This window comes from Chrysemys picta, chromosome 23 (genome assembly GCF_011386835.1).
Source record: "Chrysemys picta bellii isolate R12L10 chromosome 23, ASM1138683v2, whole genome shotgun sequence".
NCBI lineage: Eukaryota > Metazoa > Chordata > Testudines > Emydidae > Chrysemys > Chrysemys picta.
The window spans coordinates 5,465,808-5,491,479 of NC_088813.1; the positions used below are offsets into that span (position 1 = coordinate 5,465,808).

Genomic DNA, 25,672 nt, shown 5'->3' on the forward strand with positions numbered 1-25,672 from the left:
CAGCATGATCCAATGCTCTAAACATTCAAGTAGGCTGAAGGCATTTCAAGTTTACTTCTTTTTATAAGGATCACTGGCTTGCTAAAAATCCTATTTAAAAAAAAAAGCATATCTGTGTTACAGAAATTAGTAGCAATCATTCAGAGTGGAACATTTCTTAATATGCTTTTCACTATTTATCACATTTGTTTACCTTTTGCATTTCTTTCAGTGTGGACAATGCTGTACTATTTGGGTGGCAAAAGCTGCAGGGAAATGTTTTTTTGGCAATCGTCGATCCAAACTGGATCATGGTATACATGTATGAGGTCTAATCAGGTGCCTGATAAACACACCAAGACCTTCAGCACATATGCCTAGGCAAGAATATGGAGTAGTGGAGGCTGCCCTAGATCTACCATCCCCCTTTAGAACATTGAGACAGAGTCCGAAGGCCAGACCGAGTCCAGACATTCAGTGCCTCAACGGTTGTAGCTTCTGCCAGAGAACAGCTTAGAGCTGCTGCTGACTGCCTAACGCCTCAGTGAGGGTGCGTTTCTGTCAGGGTGATGTCCCTTAGTCTTACTCCAACCAAGGAATACCCACAGGGCAGTGGGGGCTAGGGTTTTGAAAGGCACCCTATAGTCACCTTCCTCTGAAGGTTGGTTCTGGGTGTGATCGTAAACTACATCTGACTGGAGGGCCTGGTGGCAACATGATGGAGCTACTGGTGGCAGGGTAGCTCCTATAAAATACCACAATGTTGCAACCTTTAGAGAAATGTTTATTAGTTTAAGAAAATAATCTTGGAGGTTTTATTTTTTAATTCATGGAAACATTTTGTTTGAAAATATGGACTGTAAAGGTTTATTTCAGAAAGCCAAACTTCTGGATCAAGTTTAAATGTGTGCCTTTTAGTATGGTGCCTTTACCTACAGTCTTATGGGCAGTTAGTATCACTGTATTAACAATCCCCAAATAAAAGCATTGCTGGGGCCTTTGTGGAGGTTAACAGGCTTCTTGCCAAGCAGCCGATGAGAAGAAATTGCTCTCAAAGGATTGTCTGTCTTGGGAGGGTGAGGTAAAGCCTTTTCCTCTGACTACTGGTTTCCTGATGGATTTGGAGGCTGGGGGAGCTACAACTGTTTTCTTCTTGTCACCTGTATCAAAACCCCATCTTTGTTAGGCTAGAAACTACCCCCTTGTTCACCTTTTGACCTTTTCTAGGCCATAGATTAGTGTTGGGTCTTTTATTTTTGCCCAGTACAGATAGAATTCCATTGCCATTTTTTGCTCACATTAGCCTCATGAGCTTCCTAAACTGTCTGAATAAACCACATTGAACAACTTACTGTGGTCCATGCCACTACATTTGCCTACTTTTATGGTGGTTACAAGGGACAAAGAAATTTCTATTAAAGTAAAATATGCTCGGGTAACGGACCTGTTGATGGAAGATATTAATTTGATAGTCTAGTCCAGGCACAGTTTCCAGACAGTTTCCAGACACCAGACTACTTCATGTCCTGAGACATATTATTCCTTTAATTCATTAAATTGCAATTCCTTAAATCAGAGTGTGACAGTTATTGAAGTTATTGAACATATTAATATATTAAATGCAAAAAAAAATTAAATGCCATGTTATGCTTGTACAGTTTATTATTGCTGGCTAAAAGCTCAGGAAGAATTAACTGGTATTATAATAGATATATAGATTTAAAAGATGTCATAACACCTTTATGTGCTAAGGCATTTTCTAAACATTTGGAAAAAAGTTTAGAAAGTGACTGAGCCATTTCAGAATGTTCTCAGGCAACCCTTCAATACCAGTGGTGCTGAAACAATTTTTAGGGTGGGGGTACTGAAGGCGGAAACCATGTATTTGGGTCGTTATTACTACTTCAAGCCAGAGGTGCAGCAGCACCCTAGTTGCAGCACCTCCCCCTCTCCCCCCCCACCCCCCCCCCCCGCAGTAATGCACCAAGTTCCGTTGGTGTGAAGATAAAGAGTAATCTTCAGGAAATGTCTCTATATTCTCTAGTGCAATTGGATGTGTCAATGGCATTGGAAATCAGAAAATATCCCGACAGTCCATGAATGAATTTCAGTAGCATGTCATCAGTGAGAGACTGTTTTGTAGACTGAGAAATGGGGAGAAAACACTGGTATTAAGGAGAATAGCAGAACAAGAAATAATGTCTGGAAGTTAAAGCCAGATACATTCAAATAGAGACAAGGCACATGTTTTTAACCATAAGGGTATTTAACCATTGGAACAAGCTACCCAGGCAAGGGATGGATTCTCCATCTCTTGAAGTCTTCAGATCAAGACTGAATGGAACATATGCTTTAGTCAAAAACAAGTTATTGGGCTCAGTACAGGAGTAACTGGATGAAATTCTATAGCCTGTGTTATATACAAGGCCAGTCTAGATAATCCAATGGTCCCTTCTGGCCTGAAAATCTATGAATATGTACAATTTGTTAGTCTCTAAAATGCCACAAGTACTCCTTGCTCTTTTTTTTAATAATAACAATGTTTTTTTTTTAATGAAATTCTTGTCTAGATACAGTGGTATGAAATAGACTGTTCCTTTTCTTGTATTCCCAGTGAGTGAAATTCATCTCTGTGCAGAGACCAGATCAAGGCCAGTTCATCACATAAGTGCCACTACAATCCTTTTCTGAGGGCTTACATGGGGTTTAGGTGGTATACTTATTGCTGATCCTCTGCATAGAGGTGGATCTCATTCTTTGTCTGTAAAAAGCGAGTCCTGCTGGCTGTAGCAGAGTTGTTGTGATATTCCTTGTACACTCTCTTCAGTAATGTTAAAATAACGTAAAGTCCAGGGGACGTGGTTATGATCCCTGTCGCAGTTGCACCTTGGCTTTGCACACTCAGCATTTTTCATGGTGCACGTTTAACAAAAGAAGGAGAAAATGTGACATAGGTGCAGTGTGCCCAAGTGAAAGTTGCTCTAGGACTCTTAGCTTTTCCATTACCTACTTTTTGTTTTAATTCTGCAACCTGACCGGGGCATTAATGAAGTTTACTGAATTTAATTTCCCTGATGGATTTTAAAGAAGAAATGGCTTCCAACCCCTCTAAACTGCTTTAAGGATTTAAGGAGGCACACGTGTTCTGTCTTAAGGCAGCACAAGCACTTAAGCTGCTTTAGGTCCTAAATAAGACCCTATAACAGCACAAGAGCTAAGAATATACAATGACAATTAGGCATTTCTGAAAGCACATGTGCAGAATATCTCGGTGTTGGGATTGCGCTGTCAGACTCAGATTTAGCAAGATTTTGCTGCTTCAACATTTTCAGTGGTTCATTATTTTATTTGGAGCTGGCCAATTTATTTCCAACCTAAGAATACTCTTGAGAAAACGCCTCACTGCGGACGACTTACCTGCCTAATTTTCAGTGTAATCGTTATACTAGCCAATATAAATATCTGTCTCTATCACTCTCTAGCTCATGCCCATGCCTTCATATTTATTTTTTCGTTCTTTCCAAGGAAGCCGTGGTAAGTTGATTCCGTTAGTAGCCAGTGCTTGGCTGGGCACCAAATAGCTATGAAGCCCTCCTCCTGCGGTTCTTTCTCAGCTTTACTTACTCATTACTCAGGCAATCACCTGTTGATTTCAGTGGGCATTTGCCTGAGTAAGGACCTCAGAATTTGATTCTTTTAGCATTAGTTAAGGGGGTCTAAAAACACCAACAAATTTCCAGCAGAACTTTGAAAAACAAAGTCATATTGTTCTGCCAATTGCTCTAAAAATAATGGTCCAGTTTCTCATTGGTGTAAATCGGCATAGCTCTGTTGACATGCATGGAGCCATGCTAAGTTACACCAGCTGGGCCAGTGGGGGCATCCACCTTTTGTCAGATGACAGGAGAAATCTTTCTCTTCTGTTCCCCATCCTCTCTCCAGGCTACTAGTTCAGACTTCTAGTGATAAGAAGGTATTTTTCAAGGAATGAAGTACCACCATTATGATAGGGCAGCATTGTACCTACTAACGTCTGATAAGCCAAACAGGAAGAACTGCCCTCCCAAACCTGCTACTGAATAGGGATGGGATTCGGCATCCTATCCGGCCTCAACATATTCAGAAGCAAGTCAATTAGATGAGGCCCTTTTGACTTTCCCTCCATGGGCTACGTGTTCAGAAATTGATGCTGGAATTGCACCTGCCGAAGCTGCGCACACACCTCAATTGCAAGTGGAGGCCACGTAACTGTGCACACACATTGCCCATTTCATGCACAAATGTGGGATTTGCACACACTTCTTTGCAGGCGCAGCTTAAGCACCAGTATGTGAAAAGATGGTCCTGTCTGACAAAAGAAGGATGAAGAGCCTGAAAAGAAAGGGAAGAAGAAGGAAACACAGCATGTAAAACGCTACTTTGGTTTATTTCTATTTGATGTGAAGTTGATTTTTTTTTGTCAGTATAAAAAGAGTCTTAGCACTGGCCAGATAGGGTCCTGATGCTTAGTACATTTCCCGGTCTAAGGTCAGCTCACACTATAAAGCTTTGGCGGCATAGCTGTGTCAGTCAGGGTGTATGAGAAAAATACACCTCCTAGCTGACATACCTACCCCAGCAAAATCTCTAGTGTAGACACAGCTATGCTCACAGAAGAGCGCTTCTGTCAGCACATCTAATGTTCCCGGAGGTGTTACTATGCTGGCAGAAGATCTCCCTCTGTCAGAATAGGTTGCATCTGCTGTCATAGCTCTGCCAGCAAAGCGTTTGTAATGTAGACAAGGCCTTAGTCGCACCGCTGGCTTGTCATCGTAGTGTGCGTGGCTGAGTGGGGATATGGCTTTCACATTGCTCCAAGGCAATTCCCTCCAGCCGATCAAGGAAGAAGGCTTCTGCAGTCCTCTTCAGCTAGAAGTATGTTGCCTGGGGTGGAACTGGGTTAAAAACAGGTAAAATAAGGTGGTGGGGCCAATGCTGCGGGCTGTGGAAGAGACACATTAGGTTCTGTGTGATATCGTATTTGCTTTTATCCCCTAAAAACAGCAAAGAGAAACGTCTCTGACTGAAATATGAATAGCTATGTATCTATGCCAACACTTTCAAGGGTGATTTTCAAATGTGATGAGCACCTGCACTCACAGTGAAGTTATTGAGGATCTGGCTATATGACCAGCTATGAGACCAATGCAGGGGTAGGCAGAGTGCAGCCTACAGACCAGATTTCAATCTGGGAAGTGGTTTCTCTCCATGGACCCTGTCTCCTTTGGCTGCACCTCCGTATTAAAGCTAGAAAGGCTGCACTCTGCTCTATCTAATGCGAATGAAGTGCAGCTTTCAGGCTCCTGGCTAACAGTCATTGCGACTCTTGGTTGGGCAAAGGTCGGTGTCGCTGTAGTACAGTGTACGCACCACAGGGAATCATTTTGTGAGCCAGTGTGGGGAGCATGGTAGGAGGGAAATGCTCGGCAGACTTCGTTAGTCTAGCTCTTCCTCCCAGCCCACAGTTAGCGTTGCAGTAGAATTCCCGGGGCGCTGCACGCTGCAGCATAACTCACAAGCCTCTGAACACACAGTACATTTAAGCTGATTCATTTCCTGTGTAAAGTCTCACCAGAAGGAATCAGATTAGGGTTATTGCGATGGTAATTGAGCATAGATGGGTCATTTGTGTCAGCTGGAGTGAGGTGCAATCATTTACTGAAGGTAGCAGCAGGGTTTCATTTACTGAGGAGTGTTGTCACTGTTGACATGTTGTTATAATTAGTTAGAACGGGCCAAATTACACAATCCCTTCTTATCCTGAACTCCAAGGCCTTGGCATTGCAAGCTCTGGCCAACAGGAAAGCCCGTGCCATGTCATCTGGTTATGATGAAGTTGGAGAGCTCAGCTAGATACGATTGAGTCATGTTGGGAACTCACCGACCCTTGAAGGACTTGCAGCAAGGGCATACATTTCTTCTCCTTACCAATCGGCTCAGTCCACGGAGGAGAGAGGTGAAGGGAGAAGGGTAAAGAAGAGAAAAGAGGGGCAATTTTCTTCTTTACTCCTCCCATCATTTCTCTTGCTCTTCTCCTCTTTCCCAGATGCATGTTCCACACGCCCCTAGGCTCCCTTCTCCTGGGTTTCCCTTTTCTATAAGTAGGAATAAAAACTGTTCCATTAGCCTGCTGGGAGAGACAGTTGTGGTTTTTGCAGAATTATAGAAAATAGTGACAGGCCATCTACTCCATTCCTTTGCCGTTCTTTTGTAGCTGTGCCTACATCATATCTTGTAGCACTTTCTTCAGGCTTGTTATAAATGTTGCAGTGTGACCATGCCCCTGCAGAGGATACCCCACAGCCTAACAGATCTCACTGTTCACTTCTCCTGATACTCAGCCTCAATATACTTTTTCTTAATCATATTTCTCACCACTAAGTACCAGTCCAAAAATGGTTTAGAGCTTTAGTCTGTGAAGTGTCATGTTTTGGGGTAAGTGTCCTCCTTGCTTGGCCGCTCAGCACATGCCAGAACATCCCAGCAGCCCCCCCAGCTGAGACACCTGGGGGTTATTTAACAAGTGTTCACCTTTCTTTACTGCTCAGATTCTTCTCAGGCAGTTTCAGCACATGAGCAGCTCTCTGATTTACAGTTCTCATACTCATTGGGAGTTAATCGGTTATCTTGGCTAATTACTCGAGCTGATGGAAAATCTTCTGACAAAGCAGTTTTCCATTGGAAAATGCTGACTGGATGGAAGCGAAATGTTCCACGCGAACAGGTTGATTTGTCGAAATTTTCAACGGGAAGCAGCAGCTAGGCATTTCATGCCAGCTCCCTGGGATCCCTTGCTTCCAGCAACCCCTCTTGACATTTTTTTTTTCCTGAATGGAAATTCAGTTTCCCAGGCAGCTCTGCTGTTATTTCCAGTTGTATCCAAATGTTAAATCACAGGCAGACAAAGCCCAACATAGTTCCGCTGGATTTTTTTACTCTTGGTTTTTTCCTTCAGCTTCCTCCCTGGACCCTTGTTTTCTTGTCTCCACCCCTCCTTGGTCACTGTTAACGGTGTGTCTCCTGTCTGGAGACAAAGTGCTGCTTCCTATGTTCTGGGACCAGCTCGGATGGATTGCTGGGCTGAGCTGTTATGCCAAGGGGTCACCTGTCTTTTCCTGTAACATTGCAGCAGTGCGCGTGCTGGGGAGTATCCGTGCAAAGTATGTTCTAGGTTGCAAGATGGCCCAGTTACTCTGAAGTCTCAGGTTTGGCACCTCCTCTCTCTCATCCCAGCCAGCAGTGAAGCAATTAAACAGAAAATCTATCCCTATGCTGCAGGCTGGCTGACTGCCTGGGATAAAGGCTTCTGCAGAGAGAGCACCTTAAACTGAACCCGCAGCTAGGTCTAAGTGAAGTTGTCAACTTGTTACTCATCCCCTTGCCAGGGGAAAGAAACAGACTATTGATCAAGGTGTGTGTTCTGTTTCCTTTCAGGGAATCTGACTAAACATATGAAGTCAAAGGCCCACAGCAAAAAATGTCAGGAGATGGGCGTGTTGGTGTCTTCACTGGTGGAGCTGGAAGCTGAAGAAGGTACAGATTCTCTAAACTGTGGGGCTCTCCCACTGCTGCTTGGAAAGTGCATGGTATTTAGATAGTAGAATGTCCATTCACATGAATGGAGCGTCCAGGTGCTCCAGGTACCCTGGGCACTGCTGGAAGGGAGCTTTGGCTGACCAGACCTGATTTGGCTGCAGTTTGCATAGATTGTCCCACCTCTGCCTGTGGGGGTGGGGTTTGTGCCTTCCTTGGAACTATGTGGTGCTGGCCACAGTCAGAGACAGGGCACAGGCATAGATGAACCACTGATTCAGTGTGGTGCTTCCTATGCTCATTGGAAGTGAGTACTGAGTGAGTGCCACAGGGCAGTGTCTGTGCACACTGTGGGGCTATACAAGTGAGATAGTGCAAGGGGGCACTTGGCTGCTGCAAAGTCAATCTCTTGGATGAGACATAAATAAATGTCCTGCTCTCTGGCCATGTAAGATCCTCCAATGCTTTTCAGAAGAGCAGAGGTGTTAAGGAGCAGTAGCCTGGCTGACTTGTGATGAGTTCTCCCCGATGCCACCTGGAACTGGGTACCACTGAGCCTCTTGGCCCACCAGCCTGGCTCCCTCTCACACTATACTGCTGTGACAAGCTGCAAAGCCCTCCAAGCTTGCACTTTCACCAGCATTCACATAGGTAAGGACACACCCAGCTCCACATATGTGCAGGCTCTCTAACCACCAGCCTCCCAGCCTAGGACCCCAGAGCAGCACTGTACTGCCCTGGTCAAATCTGGCCAGTATATGGGTTTAATACCTGGTCCGCCGCTCCCTTAATGTGAAGAGGACCGTGCACGCTTGTGGTAACCAAGCTGAGATTTTCCCCAGACCCCTTAGTCAAACGCACACTGGTTTGGATTAAAACATAAAATAAGTTTCTTAACTTCCAAAGGATAGATTTTAAGTGATTATAAAGGATAGCAAACAGATCAAAGCAGATTACCTAGTAAATAAGCAAAACCGCAAACTGAGCTTAACATACGAGATAGGTAGGATATGAATTAGCAAATTCTCACCCTGAGTGATAAACAGGCTGGCAGATTCTTAAGGCACAAGCTGCCTTTGCTTTGCAGCTTGGGTTTCCCAGGATTTCATACACAGGCTACAAATCCCTTTAGCCTGGGACCTGCACTTTCCCCAGTTCAGTCTTTGTTCCTCAGGTGTTTCCAGGTGTGTTGCTGGAGGGAGAGTGAGGTACCATTATGATGTCATTTCCCCCTTTTATATATTCTTCCCACTTGCAGGAAAGCTCTTTTGCTGTGACCTGGGCCAAACAGTTCCCATTGTGTAGTGCTGTCTGTGAGAGGTTTCTATTGTACACAGTTCCTGAGGTAATCCCTGTGCTTGTGTGCATTTCCTCAGTACGCCATTAACATTGTTTGGTCTTTTTACTGTCGTACCTGAAAGGCTACTTGTGGGTGTTTTCAATCTCACAACATGTTTCAGTAACACATACGTAGCCAAACTTCAGAACTTCACATACAACGATAGCACATACACTCCAATGAGCTATTAATGTCTAGCAGATCGGGACTTTTAGAATGTTACCTCACAAGGCGCACTTTGTACAAAACATATCCTAATTATATGACAATAGTGAATAAGGGGGTGCCAGGGTGTCACAACCTTAAATTCCCCGCACAGCTTCAGCTGGCTAGAGCATTCTGCACTGCTAAACAGACGCTGCTCTGCTCGTGGGCTGTGGAGTGCAAGGCCAGAAGGTTTGCCCAGATCAAAATGTGACCTCCTGTAGCTGCATCGTGCTGCTGGGTGAAGTGACCCCTGTGAATATAGCATGTGAAGCCTGATGTGAGAGCCTTTGTGAGATGCACTCTTTAAATATCCGATCATATGATCCAGATTATCCCTTCCTCGTGGAAGGGGCTCCAGGGGAAGGAAATCTCCATGAGGAACCCCTTGCCCACATCATCCCATCAGGGGCATTGATTTTGCTCCAGTGGAAAAGCATGTGTGGCCTACCTCCAAATCTGAAGTCCCCCTGGGATTCATGCTGGCTGTGACCCCTGGTGGCCCCCGTGTAGCATGGTTCCCACAGCCTCCTTGTGACTACCCCCATGAGCCTCCAAGGCAAAAATACAGCCTAGGGCTTTGTTTCCAGGTGGATCCCCAGGGTGCTGGAGAGAGCATGATGAGCATCTCCTGATCCCACCCACAGCCGACCCTGTTCTCCTGTGTGGCAAGGTCAGGGTGGGAGGGGGTGAGTGTCCTTATTGCAGGGGAGGTGGAGATTTGCACGCAGAGAGAAGGTCCTTTCCATGTGTGTATCCAGGGGGCACAATCTGAGCCAGTAATGACAGTATCTAGGGCATCTCTCAGCAGTGAAGCAGACTTAAAACTTCATGGTGTTGTCAGATATTAGCCGGGTTACTCTGTATATTTAAAAAATCTATTTACCCTCAATCCTGTGCTTAGTTCTTTCCCCTACGCGCACACACAAACCCTGTGTAAAGGGCCTGTGAATTCAAGAACCTCTCGTGTTCCTCTGAACCACCTAAGCTTCTTTAGTACAGCAGTGTCTCCCTTGCTCCATGGGTCTGTAGCTGAGTTTCACTGACATCGGCCCAATAAGCAGGTTTCTTCCCTGTGTGTCTGAGGAGCATCAGAGCAGCGGGCTGCAGCCCTGAAAACTACGATCTTCTGTTTGAAGCATGAGTAGGGCTGCCGATTTGTCGTGGTGGTGAAAATGTCACGGATACTGTGAGGTTTGCCCAGGACTTCTCTTTGTGTCCCTGATTTTAATAAACTCACCTCGCAGCAGCAGCTCCTGTTCCTGCGACTTGGCCCAGCTCCCCACTCAGGGTGTTGTGACCTGGCACGTGGGGTCACAATGCCGCTCATTCATGCCGCTCTGTCATGACGGGGGGTGTATGTGCCAAACCCGAGTGTCCTGGCGAGGGACTGGAGCCACAGCTGCAGGTGAATGTGGGCTCATTCTCCATCACCCCTTCTGGGGGCAGAACCCAACCCCTCCCGAGGACCTGCCTAGGGTAGGACCCATCCATCCAGGCCCCCCAGAGGTAAGATCCACCTCCCCAGGGCTTCCCATCCCCTGGGGTAGGACCCAATTCCCCTAGCCCCTCGGGCCTCCAACCCCTCAGGGGCAGGTATATCCCCCTGCCCACTGTAAATGACGCTCCCATGGCTTTACACATCGTTTCCCCCTAAACCCTTTTACTACATTTACTGTGACAGCTCTGAAATGTCGAGGGCAAGGTGAGAGATCTCCAAGAGGGGAGCAGAAAGAACTAGGGAAAGTCTAACGTACACTTAGCTGTGTGAGCGACAGAAGGATATTTTACCCAAGTGATTGGAGGCTGAGCTCCGACAGCTGCTGAAGGTTAGATTACGAGCTCTTTGGGAGCCGTTAGATGTCTTTATGATTGTTTTTCTGTTTCCTTTAGTGAGGCTCTCGGTAGCCTGGGCTGGAGGCTCAGTGCAGGGATGAGTGTGAAGAAGCCTTCAGGGATGGCAGATGTCTCGGAGTGCCGGTGGGATTTTGGGATTGTTGTCAGTGGGTCATTTGTATAGACAGTAAATATAGTTTAAATACAGAGGGGGAGAAATCATACGCATCTCCCTTCCACTGTGGGGTTTGCCCCGATGGAGCACAGAGCTTCAGGACAGTCTGCTAGGTCAGCATGTCATTCTCCGTTCACAAAGCTTTGCAGAGCTGATGGGACACCGCTGACCTCTTCCTGCTGCCCACCCACTAACCTCCATCACCAGAGCAGCTCTTGCAACTGCGTTTAGCATTTCTCCTTCCCCTTCTAATGCCCCCTCCCAGCCTGAGCCAGTCTGATTCCCCCGGCCTTGCCACAGCCCACAAGGGTTTGTTGACTGTGGCTTAACATGAGCCTTATAAAACACATGGTGCTACTGTTATTTTTACTAAGCCCTGGTCAACTGAACAAGCTCTGGAGACGTTGCTGTGAGCCAGTGGAATGTTTTTCATAGATTCTAGGACTGGAAGGGACCTCGAGAGGTCATCGAGTCCAGTCCCCTGCCCACATGGCAGGACCAAATACCATCTAGACCATCCCTGATAGACATTTATCTAACCTACTCTTAAATATCTCCAGAGATGGAGATTCCACAACCTCCCTAGGCAATTTATTCCAGTGTTTAACCACCCTGACAGTTAGGAACTTTTTCCTAATGTCCAACCTAGACCTCCCTTGCTGCAGTTTAAATGTTAACTCAGCAGGAACAACAAAGAGTGCTTATTCTCACTGAGCTCCCCAGAAGTCAGGTCCCCCAGAAGCTTTACTGAGAAGAGGGTGGGTTCCCGGGGCACAGAGAGCGTCACATGCGATGCTTCCCATTTCATAGGTAATTTCATAGGTAATGAACAGGCACTGAGCACATTTCTCCACAAGCCTGTGTTGGAAACAGGAGTTGTTCCCTGAAGATAGAGCCTTGCAGGCTACCCCCGTGCAGGCTAAAGCTCTCCTTTAGGTAACCTAGGGAGGTAACCCTTGCAGAGTTTGTCCTTAGGCCATGTCTACACAGGGACACTCAGGAAAGTTCATCAACTCATTAGTTAGTGAATCAACTCAAGGCGTGTAAGTTAAAGACCATTAAAACCCCATTCAGGAGTAAAGTGGCCCTAGCTGGCTGTAACTTAATCCTCCTCCTCCTGCCACACATCCCTCCCTCCATGTGTTTCTAGAATGCCAGTCACCAGACTATCCAGGTGCCCTTCCCCAGGTACCCTGGAAGCAGGGGCGGCTCTATGTATTTTGCCACCCCAAGCATGGCAGTCAGGAGGCTTTCGGCGGCAAGCCTTTGGGAGGTCCGCTGGTAACGCGGATTTGGCGGCATGCCTGCAGGAGGTCCGCCGGTCCCACGGCTTTGGCGTCCCCGCCGCCGAATTGCCGCCGAAGCCGCAGGACCAGCAGACCTCCCGCAGGCAAGCCGCCGAAGGCTCCCTGACTGCTGCCCTCACGGCAACCTACAGGCCGCCCCCCGCCCCCTCTTTACACCCCCTTTACAGCTTGCTGAGTCACTTCCCTAAACCAGGCTCATGGTGGCCAATACTTTACTTTACTGTCCGGCCTGGAAATTTACTCAAAGTCAGAAGCTGTCATTGGAAGATCTAGAAATTGAGCCCTCTGGGGAGCCCAGTCTTCACAAAGGCACCACATGAATGTTAATTAGGGTTGCCAACTTGGTAATATTTAAAAACCAGACACTCCAGCAGGCGTGCCAGAACCCGCCTGTTCCCCGCCCCGAGGCCCTGCCCCGCCTCCTCTTTTCCCCTCTCCCCCACAACTCGCTGTTTTTTTCCTCCCACCCTGTCCCCATACCCAGGTCAGGAGGGACTCACCTGCTTTGCCAGGGCTGTGAGCTGCAGCCGCCCGTTGCAGGTAGGGGGCAGCCCCGGCTGAGTAGGGGCTGGCGCAAGTGATGACCCGTCACCTCCCCACCTGCAGTAACTGGACTTCGGGTGTCTGGGCACCAGGCCACCCTCACCCTTGCGGGGATGTGGGCTGAAGTCTTCTGTGTTTGGTGAAGATACTGTTTTAATAAGGCCCTGGGTTGAATTTACACCAGTGTGAATTCCACTGGTTCCCATGATGTTTTAGAGCAGACGTAGGCCCATCCTGAGGAATCTGCTAACAATGGTGATAATACATACTGTACAACGGTTTAAATTCATGTCTGCTCATTTTTAAACTAGCACTCAGGATACCACGTTCACATCTCTGTATGTTCATGGGGAACTGGTTGACTTTGTTAAATTGTCACTGTACAGATATTTTCATGGGGCAAAGGTTTAGTGCAAAAGAGTGTAGCTCTGTAGGACGTGGCTCAAATCTCTGCACAGACCTTCATGAATCACAGCACCCTTGAGGGTAGGTGTGTCCATGACCTTCACGAGGCTACACAGAAAGAAGGCATCACAATTAGGATTAGGAGTTCCTAGCTCCGCATCCCATGCGCAAGGCACTCAACCACTCTACACCTTGTGTGCCAGACTCTGATCCCAGTTACACAGGTGTAAATCCATTGTAAGTCCACTAGTTTCAGTGGGTTGACACAGGGGTACCAAGGATCAGATCCGGTCTCTCTATATACACAGGGGACTCAATTCCCCAGGGATCACTGGTTTCACCTATGATAGGAGACCCACGTGCAGGCAGACAAGTGGCAAGCAGTGGAGGGAGGGAGCATTTTAAGAGGTTTTTTGAGAGAATCGTTTTAATAAATGTGATGAGGTTTGTTAATGTGGTTTAAAGTGAAACACAGCCCCGTTACTCCTAAGGAGGGAAGCTGCTGGTTTCCCCCCGTACCAAGGTGGTCTATAGGCAGAGGAAGCACGATGGCTTTTTATCCCCTTGCTGCTGGTGCAGGTTACATTGCCGAAACGGATGCTTTTCTTTCCTTTAAATCTGACTATGCTTTAGAGTTTTGTCCTGCTCTTAAAAGCAGCCTTTCGTTCATTCTTTGTTTGGCGGGGGCAGTGCCAGAGTTCAGAGTGGGGGGAGCAGGTCCAGGAAAAAAAAACCCAGTCTAGGATTTGCCAGTGATAGTCCCAGGGGAAAAGTGTTAGTGTGCTGTTAGCCTGCGGAAGTCTGCTCCAGTGTCAGATTGCTGGAGGTTTCCTTCAGTCTGTTAACTCACTTAGAATAATTGATTAACTGATGGCTTCTTAAAATCTCCCCCTGCTGTTATACTACCTGTAGGTGATTCTTACTCAGATCAAAGCTTGATCGCAGAGGAGACAGTTACTACTGAAATTTTGGTTGCACGACACTCTGAAAGCACAAGGATTATTTTAAACCTTTTCATTATAGTAAATTCGAACTAATGAATCATATTAATTGTGTGAAGCTTTTAAAAACCTGCAAATCAGAAATCCTATTTGTGCAGCAGATAATTGTAGGCTGCAAAGGCCAGAACTGCGAGAGCTCAATTCAGTCATTCAAGGGACTGCTTTCAGTAATTATTTCATTCAGTCATTCATTGCTCCGATCATAGAGGGTTAATAGTAATGTATTGTGAGCAGCACAGTGTGTGAGCTGTTCTAAAGCCATTCAAGGCTGCAAGCTGAAAGGACTATTCTGCTTAGGAAAAGGAACGCACTAAGCAGACGAGAAGGCTGCATTTGTCTCCGCCTTTCGTCTCATTTTAAAAAAATACCATTAAACCAAAAACCCTGCTGAAAATCGGCCTTTCCCCCAGAGGTCACCTGGGAGAATGCTTAGCAGACGTTTGGAGTGAGTGTCAGCTGGGAGGCCTCGTCTCCCCTCATTAAATCATGTGTCCGTGCCTGTTTGTGAATGAGCACGCAGTTCCTGGACACCTGCTAAGCTCGGTGAGGGAAAGGACCTGCCTAGACTCAGGAAAGCACAGGGGTCGGAATCCATTAGTTTTCCAAATGGAATCCTCCTCCATTTGTTGATGTTGGCTGCATTGCTGCTGGCTGGAATGTGGAGCTGTCTGGACGTTATTGCATTATGCAGACAATCCGTGTAATTTTAGAATTACAACAAATATACAGTCTCCGCTTCCTCCCATTTGTGTTTGTGTAAAGGGGACAGGGAAAGAATGTGTAAAGGTGAAAATGGGAAGGCTTGGTGTCAGAGCAACTCAGGGAGTTTTTTCTTTGGTAAAAGCAAACAATTCCTGGGCTTTTGCCCAAGTTTAACGCATTCTGCGTCATGACTAAAGAGACCTGAGGCTCAGAAATGCAGAATCTAGCATCCTTGCAAAGGGCTCGAAAATCATGGACGATCCTGTAAGTGCTGGGGGATGGACAGATGGATGGAAGAGGAGGAAGGATGCAGAGAAGTCTTAACACTTGCCTCCACATGAAATTTAAAGATCATAGCTCTATCCCACATCCCAGATTTTCTCACGATCACATAGCTTCCATTGCTGGCAGGGCAGTGAGTCGGAAAGAGCATTTTTCTGTGTAGTCAGAGACTGTCTTTCTCTTCTTTTAGAGGGAGATCAGTACAGAACCATTCAAGGGCTGGCCCATCCAATTGCCCATCCATTTCCACTTGCAATGAGCTATTCTAGGAAGACTCTCTGCACTCTCTTTGCCATCCATTCCTAAAACTGGCTGTGTTTATTTCTGTTCTGTGGGTTTATTTCTATTTAAGGGACAGGAGAAATAGAGGAGTTTTCCCGTTACATAAAAGGAGACTCTGGGTCCGATCCTCTGCTCTTTCACATGAATTTTACCCTGGTGTAATTCGACGAGCAATACAGAGTGGAGAATCAAGCCCATATGCTCTAGGCATCCACTGATATGTGTCACTGCCCAGACACATTGTCATAAAATGCCCTTCCAGCTTTTCCCTCTGCCATTCTCTGGCCTGCTGAGTTCGGAGGATCAGATTTCTCTTGTGAAATGCTCTGGCCTTTGGCTGAGTTTGAAGCTTTCTTTCTGCACAGTGGGAACATGTCAGGAGGGCACAGCAAAATCCACTTGGGCTCCCCCAAATGTCACTCATTCAGATAGTTCCTGTGTGGCAAATGTGGACTCCACCACATGGAAATGGATTAGCTTTACCCTAGCTTTGTACTGCTGACCCTGCTGTGCTCACCGGATACTGTCAGTGTCTGTCTATTATTCTCTCATGCCAGGAAACCAAACAGCCCAGCGCGAAGATTCCTAGGGACTGGAAGCTAACAGCGGGGTGCACTTTGGCCACCGCTGTCTGCCAGTTCTAAGCTTGCGCGTAACATAAAGTCGTTAGAGTAGAGGAAGTAACTAACTCCTAGATCTGGCTGTGAAATGTTTTCCCTTTCAGGGCAAGAAATACACATGGTTCTGACTGGAGCTGGTTGAACTATTCATTTCGAATAATACTTGTAATGAATTTAGCTCCTTTCAGGATTAGCAAATAATCCACGGCCAGATCCTGATTTCAGCTAACACGTTCATTACCCCTCGTGTCTCACCGGGTAATGGCCAGCCTCATGGTTGTGAGCTGTTCACTTTGACTATTCACTACACATATTGTGTGACTGGTCACCTAAGTCACATGGTAATGTTTCTGCTTTCTGACTGGACAGCTGAAACTTTTTAAATAACAGAAGAACCAATGATGCACTTTTCAGTACGATTTTTTAGGATGAATAATCATCTGTGCTAAAATGCGTGCCCTTTTTCACAGCACCTGAGAGTTGCTGAATACTTACGAACCACAGATCAGAGCCCACAACCCACAGTAACCTGAACTGGGGTCTTTTATCCATGGATCAGAGCGGCTTCTTATTGTTTGGCCAGCTCTAGCTGTGGCACCCCACCTGGTGTGGTCAGGAGTGGTCTGGCCTGACCTTTCGCTCTGCTTAGCTCTCCAGCTGCTCTGACTGGTTGGTGGATGGCAGCATTAGATGAAATGCTGTTTCGGTTAACATCGATTTGATCAGGTGAGAAACAGGGTGTCCTCATCTGAACCTAGTGGAAAAGGAGTCCAGGAATCCTGCAGTTAGTCAGTTCACACAGGTGTCTGAAATTGCTGGGAACTAACCACAGAGAGACCTACTGAAGATAGTCAGCAAACATGGACTAGCAAAGAGACACTGATTTTCTTCATGTTGTCTGGCACACAAAGAGCCTGAGAAACTGAGAATGTTAATATTCAAATAGCCTAGAGCTTGTCCTAGGAAAGTCCTGCTTGGGTTGTATTTGGGTTGAGCAATAGTGACATCCAGTGGCGGTTCCTAGGGATCTCTTCTAAAACAGCTCCTGTCTCCTGCCAACATGTTTTACTGCCATGGCCCAAAGATGAAAACATTCTTAGCAGAGGGCAGCAGGGATTTAGAAGCATAGTGACACTAAGTCCCAGATTTAGGTACCGGTGGTATTCACAAGACCCCCTTAGCTGCCACCGAGCCCCGGAGGTGCCTAAACTTCCTTGGAGCCTATGTTTTTGCAGCGAAAGTTCCCTAGGTGCCTGTGTCTCTGCCGCTGGACATGTGCATTGCTGCTTCACTTTGGGCACCCAGACACTAAGCTCCTGTGCGGTGCGTGGACCAGAGGAAGATAGGTGCTCCTGCGCCTAACTTGCCTGCACGGCCCACTATGGTAGACATGCACAGAGCATGCCTAACTTCACACAAAATGGGGGGACAGGGTTTGGGGGGGAGGAGAGGCCCAGTGGTTAGGGTACTCAGCTGGGATGTGGGAGACCCCTGGTTCAAGTCTCCCCTCTGCCCGATGAGGAAAAGGAATTTGAAGAGGGTTTTGCCATCTCTCTCATAGCCACTGGACTGTGGGATATCCTGGTGTGGATCAGAGAAAGCAAAAGCAGGCATGAGAATGACTCTGTAGCCTGCTGGGTAGAGCTCTCACCTGGAGCCAGTGCTCAGATAACTCTCTGTGTATTCAAAGTGAAACCGCTTCAACAGGGTCGGCTCCAGTCACCAGCTTGTGCTTGGGGCGGCCAATTCAAAGGGGTGGCACTCCGTCTGGTATCGGGGCGGCATGTCCGGGTCTTCAGCGGAGGGTCCCTCATTCCCTCTCTTCCTCTTTGCGCTGCCACCGAACTGCCGCCGAAGAGGAAGAGAGAGAGGACCCGCTGCCGAACTGCCGCCGAAGAAGCGGTGCAGTTGAGCTGCCACCGAAGTGCTGCCACTTTTTTTTTTTTTTTGACACTTGGGGCGGCAGAAAAGCTGGCGCTGGCCCTGCGCTTCAATAGAAGATAGTGAGGCTGACACACACGTGAATATTCCTGCTCAGTTCCTTCTCCCCCTAACAACTGGGCTAAAAGTTATGAGGAAGGTGTTACCCCTCTTCCCCCCAGAGTCTTGCAAGAAATTCCTGAGGTGCCTGACTCAGAGCAAGGGCTTACAGCAGAGGGATGCACCTCCCTCCAGCCCAGAATGAGATGCCAAATTCCCCTCTCATTGGCTTGCTTAGAATCATAGAATCTCAGGGTTAGAAGAAACCTCAGGAGGTCATCTAGTCCAACCCACTACTCAAAGCGAGGCCAATCCCCAGACAGATTTTTACCCCAGTTCCCAAAGTGGCTCCCTCAAGGATTGAACTCACAACCCTTGGTTTAGCAGGCTAATGCTCTAACCACTGAGCTATCCCTCCCCCCTGCCTAGCATGCTGGTTTTGGTGGATCCTAGTCTTAGGCACCTGTCTGCCTCCCTTCCTTGTCTAGGAAGCCTGAGCACCTAACTCAGGCTTTGACAGGTTTCAGAGTAGCAGCCGCGTTAGTCCGTATCCGCAAAAAGAATAGGAGTACTTGTGGCACCTTAGAGACTAACACATTTATTAGAGCATAAGCTTTCGTGGGCTACAGCCCACTTCTTCGGATGCATATGCTGTAGCCCACGAAAGCTTACGCTCTAATAAATGTGTTAGTCTCTAAGGTGCCAGGAGTACTCCTGTTCTTTTAAGTGAGTCTTTGTGAATCCTGGTGATTTTCTAGGTGTCTAAGTTCCTTTGTGACTGTAGCCCATGGCAGTTAGAATGTGCGCTTTATCCAGCACCTCTCACACGCTCAGTGCTATTAATGTAGTTATTTTATTGGTATTGGCAGCCGCATCTAGGTGTCAGGTTAAGGACCAGAGCCTTATGCTGCTAGGCATCCGACAGAGATGTAGAAACGGCCTCCGCCAGACAGCTCACCGTCTAAGTTATGACTAGAACTGGTCAAAAAATGGGGAGGGGAAAATTCACGGACTTTTTTTACAGTTTTCCCCCTGGTTTTTGTGTGTTTGGGAAGGGGCAATTCTGATGTTTGAAATGTTGACAGAATTAAAAAAAATAAATCCACCCGCTCTAGTTATGTCCACGGGCCCCTGCTGGGAGTGAGGAGATGAGTGAGATAAGCATTTGGTAGAGACGTGTCAGATTTCCACCTGCCTAGCCACTGCCAGCTGCTAGAGCTTTGTAGGCACCATGGCAGAGGAAAGTCTTGAAGAGGGACTTAAAGGAAGAGAAAGTCATGGCTTTGTGGCTCTTATCAGCGAGCTTTTCCCATTCCTAACGGGAGGCACGGGAGAACGCCTGGAGGTGTCTGAGGGAGCAGCAGACCTGATGGCTGCTGGCCGAGCAGAGGCTGGGGTCAGTGTTATGCCAAAATACTAGGTCACTGAGCTATGGAGGGGCTAAATTGTGAAGGGGCCTTAAAGCGAATGGGTTGTGTTTGAGGTGGTGGGGAACAGCCAGCAGAGGAATGCAAATGATGGGAGGCTGGTCCAAGCAATGAGCCAGAAAGGTGATTTGAGCAGCAGCCTTTTGAATGAATGACGGGGGGTGAGGACTGCAGACATCAATGTCAGAGAAGAAGAGGTTGCAAGCATCAGACACACGATGATAAGGATTTGGACAGCAAAAATATCCCTTTTTTCATCTAGTACACTCAGAGCTCCTTTGAGCACTCAGAGTTTAACACAGAAGTTGATTATTTCAATATAGTTGTGTCTATTTTGCATGCTTGATGGATTGTTTCCCATTTTGTTTTTTTCCAGGAACCAGTGAAGACCTATTCCAAGATTCCGAAGGGAGGGAGGGATCCGAGCCTATTGAGGAGCACCAGTTTTCAGACTTAGAGGACTCTGACGATGACGATGACAATGAAGATGATGAAGATGAGGAGGAAGAGGAGAGCCAAGATGAGCCACCTTTAAAGTTTTCAGAAGCGAAACATACCTCCCTTCCAATGCACTCTTCGGGCAGCTCTCCATCTGCTCCAGAGGAATGCACCGGGGCAGCATTGTCTTTAACACAAGATATTGTCTCCAGCAACCAGCAAGTAGGCAGGGGCCACCAGACCACCTCCTCAGGGCTGGAAACACAATGGTCAGCAGACAGTAGTGAAGTTGCTGTTTGCCACAGCTTCTTGAGTCTCCATAGGCCAGCTTTGACCTCCAGTGAACATTTGGCTTCTGCTGAAAGGGAATCTGTCACAAAGCATCACATGTTCTTAGCTATGGACCTGTCAACCTCAAAAGACACCTCCCCAAGAAAGAAATGGTCTCCAGGCAAGGACTCTGGTGGTGGTGGTGGCGGCAGCAGGCCAATGCTAGCTAGAAAGCACTTGTTAACCAAAAATGAAACTTCACCTAAACGTTTCTCGCCAACTGGAGAAATGTCTTCGCTACGGTGCCTGTCTCCAGGGAGAGGGATGTCACCGTGTCAGCGCATGTCGCCAAGAAGGGAGGCATCTCCGCTGAGATGTGTGTCACCAAGGCTTGAGCTGTCACCCAGCAGGCACCCTTCCCCAAGAAGAGAGTTATCCCCAAGAACGTACCTCCCACCAGAGAGGGGGGTCTCCCCTGTGAGGCATTTGTCTCCCAGCAAAGAGATGTCGTCAGTCAGATATTTATCACTGAAGAAAATGTTGCCTCCAGTCTGTTCAGAGTCACTTTCTAGATATCCATCCCCAGGGAAAGAGGACTTGCCTTGTAGTAGCAAATTAGCTGCAGATGACCAAGTTCAAAGCTCATTAAAAGTCCAGCATGGAATATTAGCTTCAATGCCTCTACCTCACAGGTTCCTTGGCAAAAGTGCAGAGCTATATGAGTCCAAGTTGGTAAGCTTCAATTCTTCTTCTGTGTTCATATTTTCTATTCATCTTTGTAAATCCTTTGATTTTCTTTCATGAAAAGTAAAGGTGAAAGGTCTTGTCGCTGTTACTAATCCCATCTAGACTTCCAGCCAGCTCCGTTACGTTAACTGTTGAGAAACATTTATTTGGGCTTTTCATCTCACTCGATTTCTCAGACCAACTAGGTATTTTCCCCATTGGGTCAAAAAAACAATTAATTCTTCCTCTGCTGGACACATCACATCCTACATGTAAAGGATGTTAGTGTGTTTCTCCCATACATAAAGATTAATTAGGTCATGCGGTTTGTAGAGAAATCTCCCACCTCCACTGCTACTGCCATCTCTCCACAGAAAGTCTGTAAGTGCCTGGATCTCCTCTAAGGGCTTGTCTACGTGGTGTGTTAGTCTGAACTGCAGAGGGGTAAATTGTAGTGTGCAGTAGTGTGTTGCACACTAACAGGCCATGTAGACCCTGCTGGCTCAGACTCAAAATTTCCTACTTTGAAACTGTATGATGTGAATGCATAAAATATCAGGGTTAGAAGGGACCTCAGGAGGTCATCTAGTCCAACCCCTTGCTCAAAGCAGGACCAATCCCCAATTTTTGCCCCAGATCCCTAAATGGTCCTCTCAAGGATTGAGCTCACAACTTTAGGTTTACCTGGCTAGTGCTCAAAACCACTGAGCTATCCCTCCCCTCATAAATAAGCCCTTGTGTGAACAAGCCCTAAGTTATACTGGTGTAAATCAGGCCATAACCCCACTGAAGTCAATCAGTGCAGCTACGTTGCTGTGAAACTGATGTGAGCCTGGGGAGAGTGTTCTGGGGATAGAGAGCCCTTACAGAACTTATAGATTCATAGATTCTAGGACTGGAAGGGACCTCGAGAGGTCATAGAGTCCAGTCCCCTGCCCGCATGGCAGGACCAAATACTGTCTAGACCATCCCTGATAGACATTTATCTAACCTACTCTTAAATATCTCCAGAGATGGAGATTCCACAACCTCCCTAGGCAATTTATTCCAGTGTTTAACTACCCTGACAGTTAGGAACTTTTTCCTAATGTCCAACCTAGACCTCCCTTGCTGCAGTTTAAGCCCATTGCTTCTTGTTCTATCCTTAGAGGCTAAGGTGAACAAGTTTTCTCCCTCCTCCTTATGACACCCTTTTAGATACCTGAAAACTGCTATCATGTCCCCTCTCAGTCTTCTCTTTTCCAAACTAAACAAACCCAATTCTTTCAGCCTTCCTTCATAGGTTATGTTCTCAAGACCTTTAATCATTCTTGTTGCTCTTCTCTGGACCCTGTCCAATTTCTCCACATCTTTCTTGAAATGCGGTGCCCAGAACTGGACACAATACTCCAGCTGAGGCCTAACCAGAGCAGAGTAGAGCGGAAGAATGACTTCTCGTGTCTTGCTCACAACACACCTGTTAATACATCCCAGAATCATGTTTGCTTTTTTTGCAACAGCATCACACTGTTGACTCATATTTAGCTTGTGGTCCACTATAACCCCTAGATCCCTTTCTGCCTTACTCCTTCCTAGACAGTCTCTTCCCATTCTGTATGTGTGAAACTGATTTTTTTTCCTAAGTGGAGCACTTTACATTTGTCTTTGTTAAACTTCATCCTGTTTAACTCAGACCATTTCTCCAATTTGTCCAGATCATTTTAAATTATGACCCTGTCCTCCAAAGCAGTTGCAATCCCTCCCAGTTTGGTATCATCCGCAAACTTAATAAGTGTACTTTCTATGCCAATATCTAAGTCGTTAATGAAGATATTGAACAGAGCTGGTCCCAAAACAGACCCCTGCGGTACCCCACTTGTTATACCTTTCCAGCAGGATTGGGAACCATTAATAACAACTCTCTGAGTACGGTTATCCAGCCAGTTATGCACCGACCTTATAGTAGCCGCATCTAAATTGTATTTGCCTAGTTTATCGATAAGAATATCATGCGAGACCATATCAAATGCCTTACTAAAGTCTAGGTATACCACATCCACAGCTTGGTCTGCCCTAGTAACTTTCCTGGGATTCCTCATAGAAACCATATAGCTCAGTGCGTGTTTTTCCTTGTCGGTGGTTTTTCCCTATCAGGGATGTGGCACTGATTTCCCTCGGGGTTTGTTTGTTTTATTCTTTTCCTTTATAACTTCAAACACTACCCCCTGGGTTAGGCCCTGACTTTCACCTACCTTACAGCTATTTCAGTCCGCTGTGAGATAATCTCCTGTGATGGATCCTCATGCTGCAGAAAGCAGACATACAATTATTATATAACTTATACACACAGACCCCAAATGGGACACTGGCTTCTAAACCTCCCTGTCTCTCTGTCTGCAAGTTCACGATCACCCTTTAGAATCCAGTACAGCACAGGTAGCTCTCCAGCCAGCAGCGAGCCTAAGCAAATTGACAAACCTGATTCCCAGATTGTAATGACATAACTGAGTATGTCATTAATGATGCTTTGGGCAAACAAGGAGGTAAATAATCCAGTCCCTTTGAAGCGTGGTTATAATCAGAAAAGTGACCCCTTCTTAGTCCATTTGTCTGCTCTTTGGGCAGCCCCCAGTCTCCTCTGCTCGCTTTACTGACACAGAAGTTTTCACTCCCGCTAGACTAACAGCACCAGAGCAGCTATGAGAGATTGATATTCTGCTTCACCCGCCATCACTGAGATTGTCAGCTGCGTTTTCACTGCAGAATCTTTATTCCTGATGATGATGCTGGAGGCAGAAAGATCAGAGCTGGATTGTCCAACCCAAGGTGGTGTTTGCAGGGACATCCATTAGAAAAACAGATTCTTGACTTATAAAGGAATAGCGTTTGATCTGGAGTCCCGGAGAGAGAGTAACCAGGGAGCTCTATTGTGTCATTTCTCCCAGTGTTATAATTACAATATTTTTTATTAGAGTCCAACCTAGAGGCCCTGGAAACAATCAGTGTCCATTGTGTTAGGTTCTGAACAACCATATACCAAGCCGTGGTCCCTGCCCTGAAAGGCTTCCATGACGAGTTCCCTGCTGTTTGCTGGGCAGGCAGAGGCCTGAATTGCTGCCTAATGTCATTCAACCTTCTCTGAAATCCAAAGAGTTTCCCCATATGTAGGACTTCAGATATGAGGAGCGGATGTAAAGAAACACCAAGCAAAAGGCCCTTCCACTTAAGTCCTTTTGCCGCACAGACTGGGCCAAGATACTAAAGCAACTGGTTTGGAATTGTCGTCTGCCGGTGTCTGATATCCATACTCTTGCTTTGGTATGTTTATTTTTAGGGATAAGCAAGTGAGAGTGGAGGCTGTAGGGCAGGAGCATCCATAGACCTGAGGGAACAGATGCTGCACAAAGCCACAGAGCAGAGCATTTCTCCATTGCCTACAGCTAGCACTCTGTGCTCTTTCCTGCACCATCTGGATTTTTGGACGGTCATGCCGTGGAGTATGCAGCAGCAGAATGCTGCAGAAAGACAGTTCGACCAGGCAGAGCTATTAAATAGTTAAGCAATCAGTGAGATCCATTGACCCAGCCTGTAGGGTCACAATATAAAGCACAGTATAGCATGGCCTGATTTCAATGTGCCTTTGTTAGGAAAACATCACCCCCCTGGTGGTCGGTGACCTCAGTAGTGAGCTGCCCCTCTCAGGTCACCTACAGTCTGAGATCCCAGGTGTGACTGACACTTAGAAATAATGGGAAGTGAAGGTTCAGTGAGTGCTCTAGTCTTTAGGAAGGAAGGAAGGAAGTATTCGTAGAATGATAGGAAGTGATCTAAAAACCATTTTAGACTAGCCAGTGCAGGATTAGATCAGCCTATTTAAACAGGGTGAAATTCTCCCCACTGCAAGTCTTGGTACAAGGTCCTACGCACCACTTAAACCCTTCAAATAGAGCTTAATTTAAGCATAAGTGGTGTGGAAAACCACTTCCCCTCTTTGGCTGTTGCACAGACCACCTCCTCCTTCTCTTTGTGTTCTCCTAAAGTACGTCTCCACAGCAAAGAAAACTCTTGGTTGGTCCATGCCAGCTGACTCATGCTCATGGGCTTGGGCTGCGGGGCTGTTTCACTGCTGTGTAGACATTCGGGCTCGGCCTGGAGCCCGGGCTCTAGGACCCTTCAAGAGTCCCAGCCAGAGCCCTGCGAGCCCCAGTCAGATGGCGTGGGCCAGTCTCTGGTTTTCCTTTGTTGTGTAAATAGGCCCCAAATGACCCCATGCAACTCTGGCAATAGCATTGGAGAAGGGACCTTAGGCAAGTGTTTGGGGTTTAATTGCCTGCAGTATGGTAAATATTTTGTCTATTTACACTGACTGCTTTTTCTATCACTTTCCCTTTTGCCTCCAATCTCTTCTCAGAGAACCAGCATCATGGGAGCAGCTGGTTCTCTACAGACCATAACTAGGGGCGTGTGCCCTGCAGTAAATTCTCAAATTCTGCATTCAGCCCAATTTTAAGGCTCATCTGTTGAGTATTCCACCACTTTCTCTTGGAGGTCCTGTGTGGTTAGCTGTAATAATCCCCTTGGTAATCCATTTGTGTGTAGCCCATT

General features: G+C 46.8%; 1 protein-coding gene across 9 annotated transcripts in view; it reads left to right on the forward strand.

Annotated features, from left to right (window-relative positions):
- HIVEP3 (HIVEP zinc finger 3) overlaps nt 1-25,672 on the forward strand; it is a 430,983-nt gene that overhangs the window by 402,101 nt on the left and 3,210 nt on the right. For all 9 annotated transcript variants that reach the window (XM_065576909.1, XM_065576910.1, XM_042857345.2 and 6 more), the window contains 2 exons: nt 7,453-7,551; nt 20,031-21,094. In XM_065576909.1, the coding sequence (XP_065432981.1) occupies nt 7,453-7,551; nt 20,031-21,094 (1,163 nt within the window). The remainder of the gene's footprint in view (nt 1-7,452; nt 7,552-20,030; nt 21,095-25,672) is intronic.